The sequence below is a fragment of the Phyllopteryx taeniolatus genome, chromosome 12 (genome assembly GCF_024500385.1).
Source record: "Phyllopteryx taeniolatus isolate TA_2022b chromosome 12, UOR_Ptae_1.2, whole genome shotgun sequence".
In the NCBI taxonomy this organism is placed as follows: Eukaryota; Metazoa; Chordata; class Actinopteri; order Syngnathiformes; family Syngnathidae; genus Phyllopteryx; species Phyllopteryx taeniolatus.
The window spans coordinates 1,241,207-1,258,939 of record NC_084513.1 but is presented as its reverse complement, the minus strand read 5'-3'; the positions used below and the strand labels follow the sequence as shown (position 1 = coordinate 1,258,939).

General features: G+C 42.8%; 1 protein-coding gene across 1 annotated transcript in view; it reads right to left on the bottom strand.

Moving 5' to 3' along the window:
• LOC133486406 (kalirin-like) overlaps window positions 1-17,733 on the bottom strand; it is a 218,457-nt gene that overhangs the window by 148,345 nt on the left and 52,379 nt on the right. The window contains 6 exon segments of the mRNA XM_061791478.1: window positions 5,113-5,235; window positions 8,979-9,110; window positions 9,277-9,360; window positions 11,710-11,883; window positions 11,968-12,160; window positions 13,370-13,484. Of these exon segments, the coding sequence (XP_061647462.1) occupies window positions 5,113-5,235; window positions 8,979-9,110; window positions 9,277-9,360; window positions 11,710-11,883; window positions 11,968-12,160; window positions 13,370-13,484 (821 nt within the window).

Here is a 17,733-nt window from a genome sequence, read left to right as displayed (position 1 = left end):
CAATGCATCCATCCATCCATCCATTTTCTGAGCCGCTTCTCCTCACTAGGGTCGCGGGCGTGCTGGAGCCTATCCCAGCTGTAATCGGGCAGGAGGCGGGGTGCACCCTGAACTGGTTGCCAGCCAATCGCAGGGCACATACAAACAAACAAGCATTTGCACTCACATTCACACCTACGGGCAATTTAGAGTCTCCAATTAATGCATGTTTTTGGGATGTGGGAGGAAACCGGAGTGCCCGGAGAAAACCCACGCAGGCACGGGGAGAACATGCAAACTCCACACAGGCTGGACCAGGGATTGGTCATCTACAAATGGAATTAACATCGAAACACACGACGGCCTTCATTTCAGCAGGAAAATGTGTGAGTGCACATCCACTAATACTGCGGGCATGTGCCGCTTGCTCGAACAGTACCAACACTACCCCCAGCACTCTTTGCCAGCCACAAATTCATCCATCCATCCATTTTCTACCGCTTATCCTAGGTCGGATCGCGGGGGCAGTATCTTTAGCAGGGACGCCCAGACTTAACTCTCCCCAGCCACTTCCTCCAGCTCTTCCGGGGGGATCCCGAGGCGTTCCCTGGCCAGCCGAAGGATGCAGTCTCTCCAGCGTGTCCTGGGTCGTCCCCGGGGTCTCCTCCCGGTGGGACGTGCCCGGAACACCTCACCAGGGAGGCGTCCGGGAGGCATCCGAATCAGATGCCCCAGCCATCTCATCTGGCTCCTCCCGATGTGGAGGAGCAGCGGCTCTACTCTGAGATCCTCCCGGATAACCGAGCTTCTCACCCTATCTCTAAGGGAGAGCCCGGACACCCTGCGGGGGAAACTCATTTCGGCCGCTTGCATCCAGGATCTTGTTCTTTCGGTCACGACCCACAGCTCGTGACCATAAGTGAGAATAGGAACGTAGATTGACCGGTAAATCGAGAGCTTCGCCTTTCGGCTTAGCTCCTTCTTTACCACAACGGATCGATACAAAGGCCGCATCACTGCAGACGCTGCACTGATCCGCCTGTCGATCTCCCATTCCATTCTTCCCTCACTCGTGAACAAGACCCCAAGATACTTGAACTCCCCCACTTGGGGCAGGATCTCATCCACGACCTAGAGAGGGCATGCCACCCTTTTCCGACTAAGGACCATGGATTTGGAGACACAAATTCAAATTCAAATGTCTTTAAATAAACATTAACATGAAAGGTCTTCTTCTGGCAGGGTCACCCATGGCAAACAGGTCCTAGGTGAAGGAACAGACAAAGCACAGCTCAAAGACCCCTTATGATGACGACAAAAAATGGACTCAGGTTTCCCTTGACCGGACACGGGTCACCGGGGCCCCCCCCCCTGGAGACAGGCCTGGAGTTGGGGCTCAAAGGCGAGCACCTGGTGGCCGGGCCTGCACCCATGGGGCCCGGCCGGGCACAGCCCGAAAGGGTAACGTGGGTCCCCCTTCCCATTGGCTCCCCACCTGTGGGAGGGGCCATAGGGGTCGGGTGCAGTGGGAGCTGGGCGGTGGCCGAAGGCGGGGGACCTTGGCGATCCGATCCCACGCACAGCTTGGGCTCTGGTACCAGTCCTCTCGAGAGGGGTTGGACTCTCTTCCACTCTGGAGTTGCCCACGGTGAGAGGCGCCGAGCAGGTGTGGGTATACTTATTGCTTCCCGGCTCGGCGCCTGTACGTTGGGGTTCACCCCGGTGGACGAGAGGGTAGCCTCCATCCGCCTTCGGCTGGGGGGGACTGGTTCTGACTGTTGTTTGTGCCTATGCACCAAACAGCAGTTCAGAGTACCCACCCTTTTTGGAGTCCTTGGAGGGGGTGCTGGAGCGCGCTCCCGCTGGGGACTCCATCGTTCTGCTGGGGGACTTCAATGCTCACGTGGGCAATGACAGTGAGACCTGGAAGGGCGTGATTGGGAGGAACGGCCCCCCCATTAGAACCCGAGCGGTGTTCTGTTATTGGACTTCTGTGCTCATCACGGATTGTCCATAACGAACACATAATCCGTTCAAGCATAAAGGTGTCCACACGTGTACTTGGCACCAGGACACCCTAGGTCGCAGTTCGATGATCGACTTTGTGGTCGTGTCATCGGACTTGCGGCCGCATGTCTTGGACACTCAGGTGAAGAGAGAGGCGGGTGGTGGGAGTTGAAACTCCTTCTGACAGGGGATTCCGCCAGACGTTCCCAGCAGACCCTCACAATACGTCTGGGCCTGCCACGTCAGACCGGCATCTTCCCCCACCATCGGAGCCAACTCACCACCAGGTGGTGACCTGTTGACAGCTCCGCCCCTCTCTTCACCCGAGTGTCCATATAATATATGATAATAAATAATATATTAGTATTATACTGTTTTAATTGTAATTATATTTTATATGAATTAAAAAAAAGATTCGAGCATATGACTAGTTTGATATAAAATACAATTATAAACAATATACATAAGTAGGGGGTCCCCGCTCCACCTTTCCATCAGTTTGGGGGTCCTCGGCGTGTAAATTGTTGAAGTTGATCTTAACCATTTAAAAAAATAAAATAAAATTATATCCGTTATCAGTATCGGTATCGGCCTGGAGAAGCAGCACGTTATCAGTAGCGGTCTACCCAAAAACTGTGCTGATCTCAAATCCAAAGTTATGCAACGCTGCCATCATGGTCATTAGTGGTTTACAAACCTGATTTTTACAAACAAGCTGGCCAAGACCCACTTCCACACCTATCCATTGAAAATCATAATTGACTTGTGTGGTGGCAATAAACCTTGGGATTGTAGTTGACAAATATACAAACGTCCAAGGCAGTGAATAAGTTAAAAAATGGTAAAATGTTACTTAAAACATTTCATGTGTGTTTTATGCTAGTTACATTTTGACCACAGAACATACTTCTATTTCCATGAATGTATTTCCTATGGGATAAATACATGGGGCAAAAAAGTATTGAGTCAGCCACCAATTGTGCAAGTTCTCCCACTTAAAAATATTAGAGAGGCCTGTAATTTTCATCATAGTTATACCTCACCTATGAGAGACAAAATGGGGGGCCGGGGGGGGGGGGGAATCCAGAAAATCACATTGTCTGATTTTTAAGGAATTGATTAGCAAATTATGGTGGAAAAAAAGTGTTTGGTCAATACGTTTATCTCAATACTTTGTTCAATACCCTTTCTCTGCAATGACAGAGGTCAACTGTTCACACACTGTTGCTGGTATTTTGGCCCATTCCTCCATGCAGATCTCCTCTAGAGCAGTGATGTTTTGGGGGATGTCGCTGGGCAACACAGACTTTCAACTCCCCCCAAAGATTTTCTATGGGGTTGGGATCTGGAGACTGGCTCGGCCACTCCAGGACTTTTAAATGCTTTTTACGAAGCCTCTCCTTTGTTGCCCGGGCAGTGTGTTTGTGATCATTGAACCAGCCACGTTTCATCTTCAATGCCTCTGCTGATGGAAGGAGGTTTTCACTCAAAATCTCATAATACATGGCTCCATTCATTGTTTCCTTTACACGGATCAGTCGTCCTGGTCCATTTGCAGAAAAACAGCATGATGTTTCCACCCCCTTGCTTCATCGTGGGTTTGTTGTTCTTTGGAGGCAACTCAGCATTATTTCTCCTCCAAACATGACAAGTTGAGTTTTTACCAAAAAGTTCTATTTGGGTTTCATCTGACCATATGACATTCTCCCAATCCTCTTTTGGATCATCCAAATGGTTGCTCTCTAGCAAACTTCAGACGGGCCTGGACATGTACTGGCTTAAGGAGGGAGGGACACGTCTGGCACTGCAAGATTTGAGTCCCTGGCAGCGTAGTGTGTTACTAATGGTAGCCTTTGTTACTTTGGTCCCAGCTCTCTGCAAGTCATTCACCAGGTCCCCCCGTGTGGTTCTGGGATTTTTGCTCACCGTTCTTGTAATCATTTTGACCCCACGGGTTAGCTCTTGCATGGAACCCCAGATCAACGGATATTATCAGTGGTCTTGTATGTCTTCCATTTTCTAATAATTGCTCCCACAGTTAATTTCTTCACACCAAGCTGCTTACCCATTGCAGATTCAGTCTTCCCAACCTGGTGCAGGTCTACAATTCTGTTTCTGGTGTCTTTTGACAGCTCTTAGGTCTTGGCCATAGTGGTGTTTGGCGTGTGACTGTTTGAGGTTGTGGATAGGCCTCTTAAAGAAGAAGTTACAGTTCTGTGAGATCCAGAAATCTTACTTGTTTGTAGGTGACCAAATACTTATTTTCACGAGAATTTGCTAATAAATTATTTAAAAATCAGACGTGATTTTCTGGATTTGTTTCCCCATTTTGTCTGTCAGAGGTGAGGTATACCTATGATGAAAATTACAGGCCTCTCTCATCTTGAGTACTTGCACATTTGATGGCTGACTAAATACTTTTTTGCCCCACTGTAAATAGGAAGTCGTACGGCGTCCCAGGTGTTGTCATACGCTTAAACCAATTTGAGTTAGGGTTTTTTCCCCAATATAGAAAGATACATCGGATTGAATCCGTAAATGCAACATTATTTCCCTGCAGACTGCAGATTTCATGCACAACTTTAATGAGGCATCTTCACACAAGTGAACAGACGTGTGGTTACTGTGCCAATGACACAGTCATCCTTCAAGCTTTGTCCACCAGAAAATGTGAATCTTTGTCAAGCCTAGGTCCTCACACACCCTCACACTGATGTTGACCAAACTGTTGCATTTAATCTGTACGCTTTGTAAATATTTATTGGAGGAACACACCCCTGTCGCGGGACCCTCGTCTGTCGGCTTGGCGCATATGTCAACACGAGACACCAACACTTCATGTTCTCCAAAACAAATGTGAGGAAGAGGCAAAAAAAATGGCCATGTTTAGTAAGATAGACCTATAAATCTTTTTTATAACTTTGCTTTGGTGTTTAACGTATGCATGACCCTCTGTTGGAATGTTAACGATGAAAGGAATCCTTATAGCGTCACAACTGCAGCTGATCAATGAGCTGTTGAAAATGGTTGATTTTTACACCGACTTTTCTATGAACTGCAATCATGTGCATGTGACTCTTTGCTATTCACTTCTAGTAAGCGTTCATAAAGTGTTTCTTTCTTTACCTTCTCTGCGTCCTGCTCAAAGAGTCGTAGCTGGAAGCACTGGTCTAGCTTCAGCTTCCGGACATGCCACATCTGGTGGAGTTGTTGCCTGGTGGAGTGGAGCTTGTCCAGCAGACTGGCCACCTGACACACAGACACACACACAAACAAACACACACACACACACACACACACACACAAACATACTATATTTACTATACCATACTATAGCAAATCAACATCATAGGTATCTTTTGTCCACCAGGTTATTGTTTAAAGTTTCATCTCTATTCCTCACCATGCGCCATCCCCGTGGAGTCCTTGAGTTAACAAGTTAACATACAGCAAGCGCTTGTTATTAGAGCTAACGAGAAATGCTAACGAACTGTGGCCTTTGGCCAGGTAGCTCTTAATTCAGTATGCGAAAGATGTGTAAATTTTTTCATACAGTAATGATGGACAAAACAAAATGCAACAGAGAGTAAAATCTTTTTGGTTGGTCCCAGCCAGGATTTTCCCACCTTTTTTGCGGATTGTCGTTTAGAATAAACGACACTGACAAATGGGAGGAAGAAGTCGTTGTGCATATACATATATCAAATATATAGCTATAGCAGAGGCAGGATGGCGGCCGTATGTAAGTGAATTACATAATGCGGAGACAATTTTTTTCCTGTCGTGTTTGTACCGCTTCTCTATTCTCATGCGGGATGGCGGCTGCAGGTAAGGGAATCCCATGCCAGGACAGACGAGTGACGTTTAACACCTGCCACTCACTTCTCTCTCCCATTACTGTCACACCTAATGCTAGGACTGATATCCTCTAAGACAATACAATCTTTAAGGGCCACAAAGAACTTTTGCAATGAGTTGAAGGTCTATTTATTAATGTCAGTCGGGCCACATGTGATAATAGTGTAACATCCAAAGTTAAATGTCCTTTTTATTGAAAAATTAAATAAATAAATAAACTAAAACTAAATATGTTTTCTATTTTTACATTAATAAAAAATAAATAATTGAAAAAAACAAAACATGGCCCATGTCATGTCAAACACAGTACATGTATTTCAGAAGGGGATTGAGAGCACTTTTCTTTTCAAATATAAACAGAAAGAACCATAAAAAAAAGGAAATATATATTTCCGCCATATTATTTAGGGTCTTCACACTTGAAGTGTGTCCCAGTGACAATTTTCACTGTCCTATTTACTTTTAGCACCGAACATGAGACACACTGTTTTCATGCAATCTAGGCTCCTACAGCTGGAGAATTGTCAATTTGTGAATGATTCTCCACTTTTGCTAGTTCAGCTAAGTGGGGCTGCGTTCACGTGAGTGTGTCAGCCAGAGGACCACTTGAGGCCAGACTCGAAAGAAGGATGGTAATAAATTCAGAGACATACAGTTCTACTCTTTGTACATGTGTTAGTAGGGATGTCCCTATCCAACATTTTGACTTCCAATCCAATACCGATATTGCAGCCTTGAATTTTGGCCGATACCAATATCGGTCCGATCCAATATCTTCAATAATCATACTTACTTTACTTATTTTGTAGTATGAAATGTTAGAAAAGGCTTGATGAAGTGATACTACTCAAACAGCGAGCAATAATCAGCTACAGTAGTTTTGAGAAAAATAGTGATGGACTGATTATCAGCCAGGCTGATTTTTGGCATTATGGCACACATCGGCATCGGCTTTATTTTAATCCGACAGCCAATAATTTAATACTGGATTATTTCGCCTCTGGCACAGCTACAGCAAGCCTCTCTGTCTGTGACCTCTCTCTCCAGCTTTGTCCCGCCCACAGCACTACCTGATTAGTTACCCCTGCACAACCATTGCATGGGTAACAACCAATCAGCACACAGTGGAAGCCGTGCAATGTATTCTTGATATGTGTAATAGGTAAGCGTACTCATTTTATAATTGTTATTATTTATATTTCTCTGGTTTCACTTACTAATCTGTATTTGGTTTTTTTTCTCTCGGATCGGATTGCGTCTAAAGTCTCCAATTATACCACTCTTATGCAAGCAGTCCATTCCATGCTGCGCTCCAGCACTTTTATCTAGCAGCACCTGGACGGGATGCAGATCCCACGTGATCACAACAACATGTTGCCAAGATGCTAACATAGTTGCGAGGAGTATGAATGAATATTGCTTGCTTAAAGTCATTTATTTTCCCTCCGATTGAAGTTTACTGTAAAACTAAACTCACATAAAAGAATTACACCTATTGAATGTTCAAATACATTACAACCTCCGTTTCTTTCTTTTGTTTTTGTTGTTAACAAAAATTGCTAGCTCAAAGCTAACATACAATGAATGAAAAACACCACTGACGAGCTAACGAAAATTAGCATCGAACTTCTATCCCAAAATAATGCATGTTTGTTCACAAACGCTGTATAACCACATACAAACAGGCAATATAACAATACTCTCTGGCATATATTCTTCAAACTCAGTGAAAATTTTTTTTATAATAAACATTGTGACTTCTTCTACTTTCATTGTAACTGCAAGCGTCTATCTCATTGCGTGTTCCACACTGCCCCTCAGAGGCCAAGACATGCACAGCAGGAACAGCGATTGTCAATAAAACTAAACCCCAGTTGCATCAAGAAGTTCAAAAGTGTATTGCCGCACATGGAGAGAAAGCAAATGATGTTCCCACCAAATACTGAGTCAAAAAAGCAACAACTGAATTGAACCTTAATTGTCATTTTGCACTTTAAAAGTATAATTTGTATTCATTATTTATTGAGATTGTTTTTCATGGTTTTCAAAATTATTTTGTATTTAATCTATTCAAATGTAGAATATGCTTATGTTTAAGTTAAGTAGTGCTTATGTTGCAATTTGAAAATATATATTTTTGTTATTGTTTTTATTGAAGTTATTTTTCAGGATTTCCTAATGTAATTTTTATTTGTGTTATTCAATTGTAGTACATTCTTATTTTTTAAAGTTAATTCAATAATTGGAGCGGATATTCGTTTTGCAGTATAAAGGAAAATGTTGAAATAATAAAAATTCCAAGACTTGACTTCATTTAAATGTCTTTAAGCACATTTATTAAACAGCTTTTCAAATTTGCACCATGTTAGATTATTATTTTTTTTAATCTTAGAAAATAGGCATCTTTGTTTAAAAATTCTAACAAAAAGTGCAGGGAGCTTATAGGCTCAGCGGCATGTCTTACAAAGTTAAATGAAAGAAAAATGAAAATAAATAAATAGCTCTCTAAAGTTTCCAATAGTAAATAAGGTTTTCCAAAATGTCAATATAATTGGAAATGCAAATGTTTTACATAATGCATACATAACATTACATAGTAATAACAATAATAATAAGAGGAAGAAGAAGAATTTGTTTAAAGTTCCAAATGTGTGAAATGTGTGAAATGTCAGTCGAAAAAAAATTAAACGTAAATTACATAAATTGGTAGATGGAACAACAGCCGGGTGATTGAAAAGTAACTCCCTATTGTTAAGTACTTGTAATTTATTTCCAAATTTGTATTTAAAATTCGATGTCGGCGCCAGCATTAGCCACCAGTTTCTCAAACCGCATTAACTGATTTCAGGAACTCTTGTGGGATGGAAGACATAACTTCTCATATTCTTCCAAAGTCGTTCGTTTTGGTAGAATAGAATTGCTCCTCTAACCATGGAACATACACAAAAAAATTGAGAAAAATATTACAACATATGAATAGGGAGTTCATTTTCAATCATCCTGTACATTTCAACAATTACGTTGAAGAATAGACGTGGTGGTTCTGTGTGAAAACTATCGACTCGGGAGTTGAAGTCAACATTCGTAGCAATATCCCCCCCCCTTCTGGGTTTAGAGGTGATGGAACATGTTACCTTGGGCACTAGGCTCTGAAAGTCAGCAGAGCCAGAGATGCAGCTCCTTCCCGAGTAACCGTCACTACATCGGATACACTGCAGCAAGCGCTGGCCTTCCTGGTCCAGCTCTTCCACTGGAGCCTTCAGCACCTTCAGCAGAGTTGGTGGAAAAGACAGAAACTATGGCGATTTTGACATATGGACCAAGCAAAACCAAGGTGAAGTATGTTGAGGAACACTTTAGTTGATCTGCATAACACCTTTTATTGAATATTTTTCTTCACAAAGCAAGTAAAAGCACGTTGGTAGTGATTACCTTCTTCTTCAGCTGTGTATGCTCCTCAATAAGCCGACGAGATCCTTCAACATCCGAAGGAAATTCTTTCTTGGACAAAACCTCCTGTGACATGGACCAAATTATTTAGTGCATTTCACACAGCCATTCATCCACCCATTGCTGTCCATTAAGTAATGCATCTAGCTGAAGTCACTACCAATCTATCCATTCCTTTAGATGGTATATCCATCCATTGGCCAATCAAAGCACACTCACATTAAACAACATTCAATGATTCATCCAACCAACCAACCATGATTTCATCCATCCATCAAGGAATCATCCATTTACCAATCTATCCAAGAAGTCATCAATTCAACAAATAATCTATCAATTTATTCGTCCAGTACTTTACTTCCATCTATACATCTATCCAAGTAGTCCGTTCACTCATCCATTATTTATGACTTGAATTAAACTGAATTAGGTCATTATTTCAACTAGACATCTAACCAACCAACCTTCCATGTACAGGGAGTTATCCTTCAGTTAAGTCAACCATTCGACAAGGCATCTATCCATTCCTTTTTCCTTTATCGATCAAATCTACTGTATACAGCCAGCCAACCATCTCGCCATGATCCATCCCATAGGTCACATGTGTCAAACTCAAGGACCGGGGGCCAAATCTGGCCCGCCAACTCATTTTATGTGGCCCGCAAAAGCAAATCATCTGTGTCAACTATGATTCTTGCTCAAATTCTCATATATAATAAATAGTATTGTTGAGCTATTGCAAGTTACTGTTACCGTTTACAGTAACTAAGTTGAACAAACTATTACCCTGGACTTCTGAATTCAAAACTAGGTATCCATCAATTTGTTGTGTGTATGTAATAGTATTATGAGGTGACTAAACAGTTATATGGTTTCACAGTCAACGGCCCTCTGAGGGAAACGGTGAAACAATGTGGCCTGCGACAAAAATTAGTTTGACACACCTGCCATAGGTCATTTATCAAACCAGCCATCTAGCCATTTATGTATCTAGTACCTCCCTGCATTCTTCCATCCAGACACTCACTCATCTGTCCATTCATACATCGATCCATCCATCTATCCACCTATCAATCCATCTTGCCATCCATCCATTACGTCATTCATTCAACAAGGCATTTAGTGGCACTAAGCAGATATCCGTGTTTTGTTTCTAAATACATTAGATATGTTTGAAGTGGAAGCACGGTGAACGACTGGTTAGAGCGTCTGCCTCACAGTTCTGAGGACTGGGATTCAATCCCCGGCCCGCCTTTGTGAAGTTTGCATGTTCTCCCCGTGCCTGCGTGGGTTTTCTCCGGGCACTCCGGTTTCCTCCCACATCCCAAAAACATGCATCGTAGGTTGATTGAAGACTCTAAATTGCCTCTAGGTGTGAATGTGAGTGTGAATGGTCGTTGGTTTATGTATGCCATGCGATTGGCTGGTGACTAGTTCAGGGTGTACCCTGCCTCTCGCCCGAAGATAGCTGCGATAGGCTCCAGCACGACCGCGACCCTAGTGAGGATAAGCGGAACGGATGATGAATGAATGAATGAATACTTGACGTGCTGAAAACATATGCAAAGACATAACAATATAGTGCTGAATTCTTGAGCTATAGCTTCAGCATCTTCTCACCGTTTGAATTGTCCTGAATTGACCACCCAACTCTGCAGTGCGCATTTGGACAGTTTTGTAAACTTTGACCAGAGACAACATGGCTTCGTGGGTAACTTGATACTAGTGAATGGAGCAGTGCCGACTGTCTAACTACCTGGGCTTCCTCCTACCGTCCTGGAGTCGTCAGGTGCCGTGTTCGGCTGTGACATTATGTCAGCAACGAGCGTAAGTTGACGTGTGCTTAGTTTTATGATTATAGTCCACAATAACCATTAAATTTTAAAGTTGAGCCTCCTAACATAATTTTACATTGTATAAGCTATCACCCCCTCAGTATCTTTGATTCCTTTTGGGGCATCCATTAGACACGCCCACAGCATCTGAGAGCTGAGAGGTGGCCTATATTATTCACATTTTGAAGCCTGATTTTATATACTTAGCAATTTTTTTGTATTCATTCAAATTTGGTTGGCTTGTTAACATGACTCTTCTCTGTGGTGTGTCGAATTGACATAAAATTTTTTGGGCCTGTTTAGTGCCACTTTAACCAACCAGTTGTGTATCCAATGTTATTCTTCTTTAAGTCACTTAATTATCAAGATATCTAACTAGTCATTTGTCATGTTATCTATACGATCATCAATCAAGTCAACTGTCTAACGTTAGTTAATCAAATCATACGTCATCCATCCATTCATTGTCTTACAACCATGTCATATATCCATCCAGCCCCATATACTGTACATCCATTTATCAAGTCATTCATCAGGTCATCCCTCTTTTAATCAGTTCAGCATCCCTCCATCATCCCACCTGCAAGTCCTCCAGTCGGGACAGCAGATGAACCGCATTGGACATGAACTCCTCCAGGGAGACTCTCAGGTCCATCCACTCCTCGTGGTTGTAGTCCAGGGAGCCTTCAAAGTCGTCCGTTAGCTGCGAGGGATCCACCAACTTGGCCAGACCTTCCACTGACACCATGCTGGTCTGGTGGAAAGCAATTTGAATGGCCCTCAGCAGGAGATTCCCTTGAGAGAAGTGTCACTTTTCAGATTTAATGAGACCACTCACTTCAAAGGAGAACTTTGCGCTGCCAAAGTTGGTCTTCTGTTTCTGCCAGAAGTTGTCAGGTTTGATGATGAGTGCCACGCAGATCTCGACTGGGAAAAACTCCTGAAGCGTCTTCAACAGAGGCTTGATCAGCTCCCACTTGGAGCCTCGCATGTCGATGATGACAGTGAAGCCTCGTTTGCACACATCCTCACTGCCGTCAAGACATGTCAAGAGCACTTTTGTTAGGGCATCAGCTGTTACTAAAGAAATGTTGGATTTTTTCATTCAGTCTGCAACCGATGGACAGAAGTATAAACTAGCATATCAATGGCCCAATGCTTTCTCATGTTCACCAGCAAGAATCACAACTAATTTTGAGAAACCCATGTGTTACCAACTGGAATCATCTGCAGACACCCCTCACCCTGCTTACTGTAAATTCATGTAGTCTGCGTCGGGGAAATTCAAGGTTCCCCAAGTCGCCATGGAAACAGCATTTGGATTAGCACAGCGTGGCTCCTACAGCGGAATAACACCAATTACAGACCAATTTGGTCCTGTTTCTCTGTGTTCTCAATTGCCAGGTAGATATGTTGAGAGGACCTTTTGCTTTTTGACATGAACAAAATCAACTTTGTGTGTGTTATCTATTCAGTTCAGGTGGACTACACAATACTGCTATTTGGTGGCCAAAGTTTGATGAATGTTAACCAATATTTCCTCCAAGCAGTCCGGTCCAGTTCAGTACGCAACGGCAGAGTTGTTGAAGCGTAAATCCTGATCTGGCTTGAGTTTCTAGTGTCAGGAGTATGTAGGCGCAATGGTGAAGGACGCGTCAGCAGAGAGATCTGACGTATGACGGAATCCACCGACCCATGACGTAGAAACACACACTGTACACCGAACTACCAATACGCCCAAGGTAAATCAAAACACGGAACATCACCAACGTAAATAAACCATTAAATAGGATACATATGCTACAATAGAAGTGCGTAGACAGTTAAATGTTATGTATATACGGAACATTACCAGTACATAGACCATTAAATATGGTAGAGGTACACAGAATATTAAATATGATTGGAGAAACTGGAGCTAATTGCCAAGATCTTGATGACAACACACATTGGTTTTAGTTGTGTGTTGTTGCCTTAATTCTGTCTTGTAACATTGTTGGACTGTTCAGTCTAGCCAAAGCACTAAATAGGCTTGAAGTGGCACAGTATGTGTGCAAGAGTCTGTTTCAAACACAGGAGTGCTTTCATGCTGATGCTAATCAAACGCAGGGCTCCATCTGCTGCTTTGATTCCACTATCAAGAGCTCCGCCAGTCACTTCACCCTCCTTCATTTGGCACAATTACCACTGGTCAATGGTCCTTATTAAAAAGGGAATAATGTGTCTGTCTGTGTGTCTACCTGGGAACAGTAGACAGGTATGTGACCAGCCTTCTCAGGTCCTCCTGTTTTATTCGGTCATGGTTACTTCGTGCAGGGAAAGTCAAGATGGGTCCTCCTCGTTTGTCCCGTCCACCTGTGCACATACATAAACATTTAGCTTCACGATCCACACAAATATGTATGATATAACTCGGTGGATTTACACAAATCAATGAGAACCAACAGGCCCAGTGGCTCCACTCGTGCTAGACGTGCTGAACAAATTTCATTGTGCTAAATCAAACTAGCTTTTGTGGCTTGAAATTGCAGATGATGTTACAGAGACAATTTTTTTTTCATCAGAATGAACATGACTGCTAAATTTGGTGGTCTTTTGAGAGTGTAAAAGCTCTCAAAAAAGGTGATTGATTTGGCCAAGAATAATAATAATGAAGCAAGAAGAAACAAAACAACTACAAGAGAGCCTTTGCATTGGGTCCTCTAACCAAAAGGAGGCCTAAAGCTCAGTGTGCAATTTGCGTTAGGGTCAGCTGAGTGGCGAGTGCAGCGAGGCGCTTTTCGTATCTGCTTGTTTTGGCACATGCTCATGTGTAACGCCTGCCAGATGAAAGAATTTCACATAAGTCATATGTTCGAGGTGTTAAGCGACCTGGATGATTTTCCCTCGCCGTTTCCTGCCTGCAGAGAGGGAGAACGCTAATGATTTTTTTCTGCATGCCCATTTATCTATAGTAGTTAGCCCACACTGAAAAAGCTCAAGCCTACTTTCCACCAAAAGGTACAGTATGTTCCATGTTGGTGGTGGGTTTGTTTTTGTTTCCCTTGTCAAACATTTTTTAATGGAACATTTTGGTACCATTTACCCATGCCAGCAATCGCAAAATAACTACACGTAAATTATTCAGCAAAAACATCTGCAAATTTCCTCACCTTAAATATATTGTCAGATTTTTTTTTCTTCTAAAGCACAAAAAATATATATATTCATGGCTATGTAAAACAGAATAAAAACGATCACATCCACCTCCCAGCTCTGAGGTTTGGTGTTTGAATTTGGCTACAGTCTCCCTGTGTGGAGTTATCATGTTCTCCCCATGCTTGCATGAGTTTACACCAGGTACTGGCTTCCTCCCGAATTCCAAAAACATGCCTGTTAGGGTCAGGAGACTGTCCTTATGGGTGAATAAATTGAATTGTCTTTGTGTGAATGTGAGAGTCCATCTTTTTGTCTATACTCTGTGCCCTACAATTGGCTGTCGACCAGTTAAGGGTGTAACCCGCCTCTTGCCAAGTCAGCTGGGTGAGGCTCCAGCTCACGCATGATCTGTGTGAGGATAAGCAGTACAGAACATAGATGGATGGACAATCCAAACAATAGCAGTTGGCATTTCTGCCTCACTGTCGAGAGGTTGTGGATTCAAATCTCAGCTCAGGCCCGCCTGTGCGTAGTTTGCATGTTTTTTCTCCTGGTACGCTAACTCCCTAGCAAATTCCTAAAACATGCAAGTCAGTTTCATTGATGCGCTAAAATGTCCTTAGGTGTGAATGTGAGAGTGAATGGTTGTTTGTTTATGTGTGCAGCGTGACTGGCTTGCAAACAGGCAATTTATTCACTGAGGTCAGCGGGTATGCTGGAGCCTATCCCAGCTAACTGCGGGGGAGAGGCAGGGTACACTCTGAACTGGTTGCCAGCCAATTGCAGGGCACATATAAACAATAAGTCGCACTCACATTCACACTTATGGGGAATTTAGAGTCTTCAGTTAACCTATCATGCATGTGTTTGGGATGTGGAAGGAAACTGGAGTACACGGAGAAAACCCACGCAGGCACGGGGAAAACATGCAAACTCCACGCAGGCGAGGCCAGATTTTAAACCGGGTCCTCAGAACTGTGAGGCAGCTGTACGAGGCAAAAATTTCCGAGCTATAGAAAATGGATGAATGGCTTGACAACAGAAATGCCATTATATATACTGTATTTGACCTAAAATGTTGCAGACATTGTATGTTGTTTTGTGCTTTAAAATGTTAAAACTATGTTTAAACATGTTGTTTGTTTATGTTTAAACTATTTATGTTTCCACTTCAGAATGTGTACATCGACAATTATTGATAATCATGTGCTCAAAACATTAGTTCATACAATTATTGTTCATTAAAACAAGGTACTTGACTGGAGAAGTTACGTGACTCTCCGTTTGTTAGCCAAACAAAATGAACAAATTTAACAGAAACAACCATTTTTAATTATCTATTTTTAGCTCAAAGTAAAACTTGTCATCAAAAGCTTGTAAAATACACTATAACGTGAGAGGTAATGAATTTGGGATGGGTATTTGACCAAATGTTTTTTTTATTTTAAAAGTAATGTGCATTCAATTAGTTACTAGTTTATTTGTTTAATTCTTGAAATGTCTGTACTCCTGTTTTGATGCCAGTGCCGCATTGATCAGAACAATACTGCCCGGAGGAGTTGTGCCATAGCGTGAATATAGCTCAACTTCCCATAGCTGACGTCATGTGGCACTTCACAGAGGAAACTAGTATGAGAGTGAACCAACAGCACCTCAGCTAGATGAAGCCAAGTGTTGCACTCTATTTTCACTCGCTTCACGACAGGATTAATCAATGATTAATTGTACCAAACTCTTAATGCTTAATCAACTCTTGCCCGTCTACAACCATAATTTTGATATTTTGTTCCACCGCTAATGGAAGTGTCCCAAACCATACTGTGGCGACAAAGAAGTGCTGACATTTAGCTCCACACACAAAAGAAATATGCAAATGTGTCCTTTTGAGCTCTTGTGCGTTAAGCAGCAGAAAAGCGTGCTTCTGTTGTCGTTCTTCCCTCATTACACATACCATTCCTGATGCTTTGAGCGCAGCACTTTAATTGGCACGTCATCAGAATCTGAATCAGAATCATCTTTATTTGCCAAGTATGTCAAAAACACACAAGGAATCTGTCTCCGGTAGTCCGAGCCGCTCTAGTACGACAACAGACTGTCAATTGACAGAGAATAGTTTTGAGACAAAGACGTAAAAAAAAAAACACAGTCACTGAGCAATAAAAGTTTTTTTTTTATTATTTAATTTTTTTGGGGGGGGGGAGGGCAGTTGTGCAAAAAGATGCAGAGTCCTCTAGCAATTACAGCAGTTTGAAATGGCTAATAGAACAATAGTCCGGTGCAATGACCAATGTGCAAAGGGCGCAGAGACTTCAAGAAATTGATGCAGTTTAAAGTGACAATGAGATAATCTGGGACAATGTCAATTGTGCAAATGGTCCAGATGCTACTCAAGCACATCAGTGGCCAGTATTGATCAACAACAGATATGCAAATAGTGCAGAGTGGCGAGACTACTACACTGAGTGCACGAGTAATGTATAATTGGCCCGACAGAGATTTCATTAGTTGAATGATCGTGACAAGGAGGAGTGAGTTCCGGCTTTATTTTAGGCACACATGTGGGATTTAATCGAAGAATCAAATGACCGATTATTGGGAGCATAGTAGTGTTGCATCAAGTACCGATACCAGTACCCTACGGAGTCAGCCAATGACTTCCGACAAGTTGTGTGCGCGCGGCTGTGTGGGAGCCAGGAGAATGAAAGGGCTTCAAACTGCCAACTAGTGATGTGTCGGTCGCGAACGACATGGCTCATAGAGTGAACGGTTCTTTCAAGTGAACGACAGGAGCCATCTCCTAATTGGGAGCCGCCGAGTTTCCTCCCACGTCCCAAAAACATGGATGGTAGGTTAACTGAAGACTCTTAATTGCTCTGAGGTGTGAATGTGAGTGCAAATGTTTGTTTGTATGTGCCCTGCGATTGGCTGGTGACCAGTTCAGGTTGTACCCCGCCTCTCACCCGAAGTCAGCTGTGTCAACACGCCCGCGACCCGAGTGAGGATGAATGAATTAATGACCGAATGAATTTTACATTTTTGCTGGTAATAAATTAAGCAATGGCAAAATCCGAGGAGGCGTTTGGGAGCCAAAAGAGCCGGTTCTCTAAAAAGAGCCGGAATTCCTATCACTACTGCCAACTAGCTCCTGCGGACAAGTTAGCACAAGTTAGCGTTAGCCACCAGGACGTAACCTCAGCGTCCACAGCTTAATGTCAATGTTATATGCAGTGGGTACAGGCTACACTCAACGAGACCACTCCGGAAATCAGGGAGTTCGAGAAGATTGAAAATCCACCCGTAGGCAAAATTCCCTGCAACTTATCATCATGGAATACAGCTACAGAAATCTGCTGTATTGCAGTTGTTACTCTTTAATCTTTATATACTGTTTGTACATATTTTTGTGTTATCCATTGCGCTTGCTCTCTCTTAATTTCTTCTGTTTAGGCCTGCCACGATAGCAAAT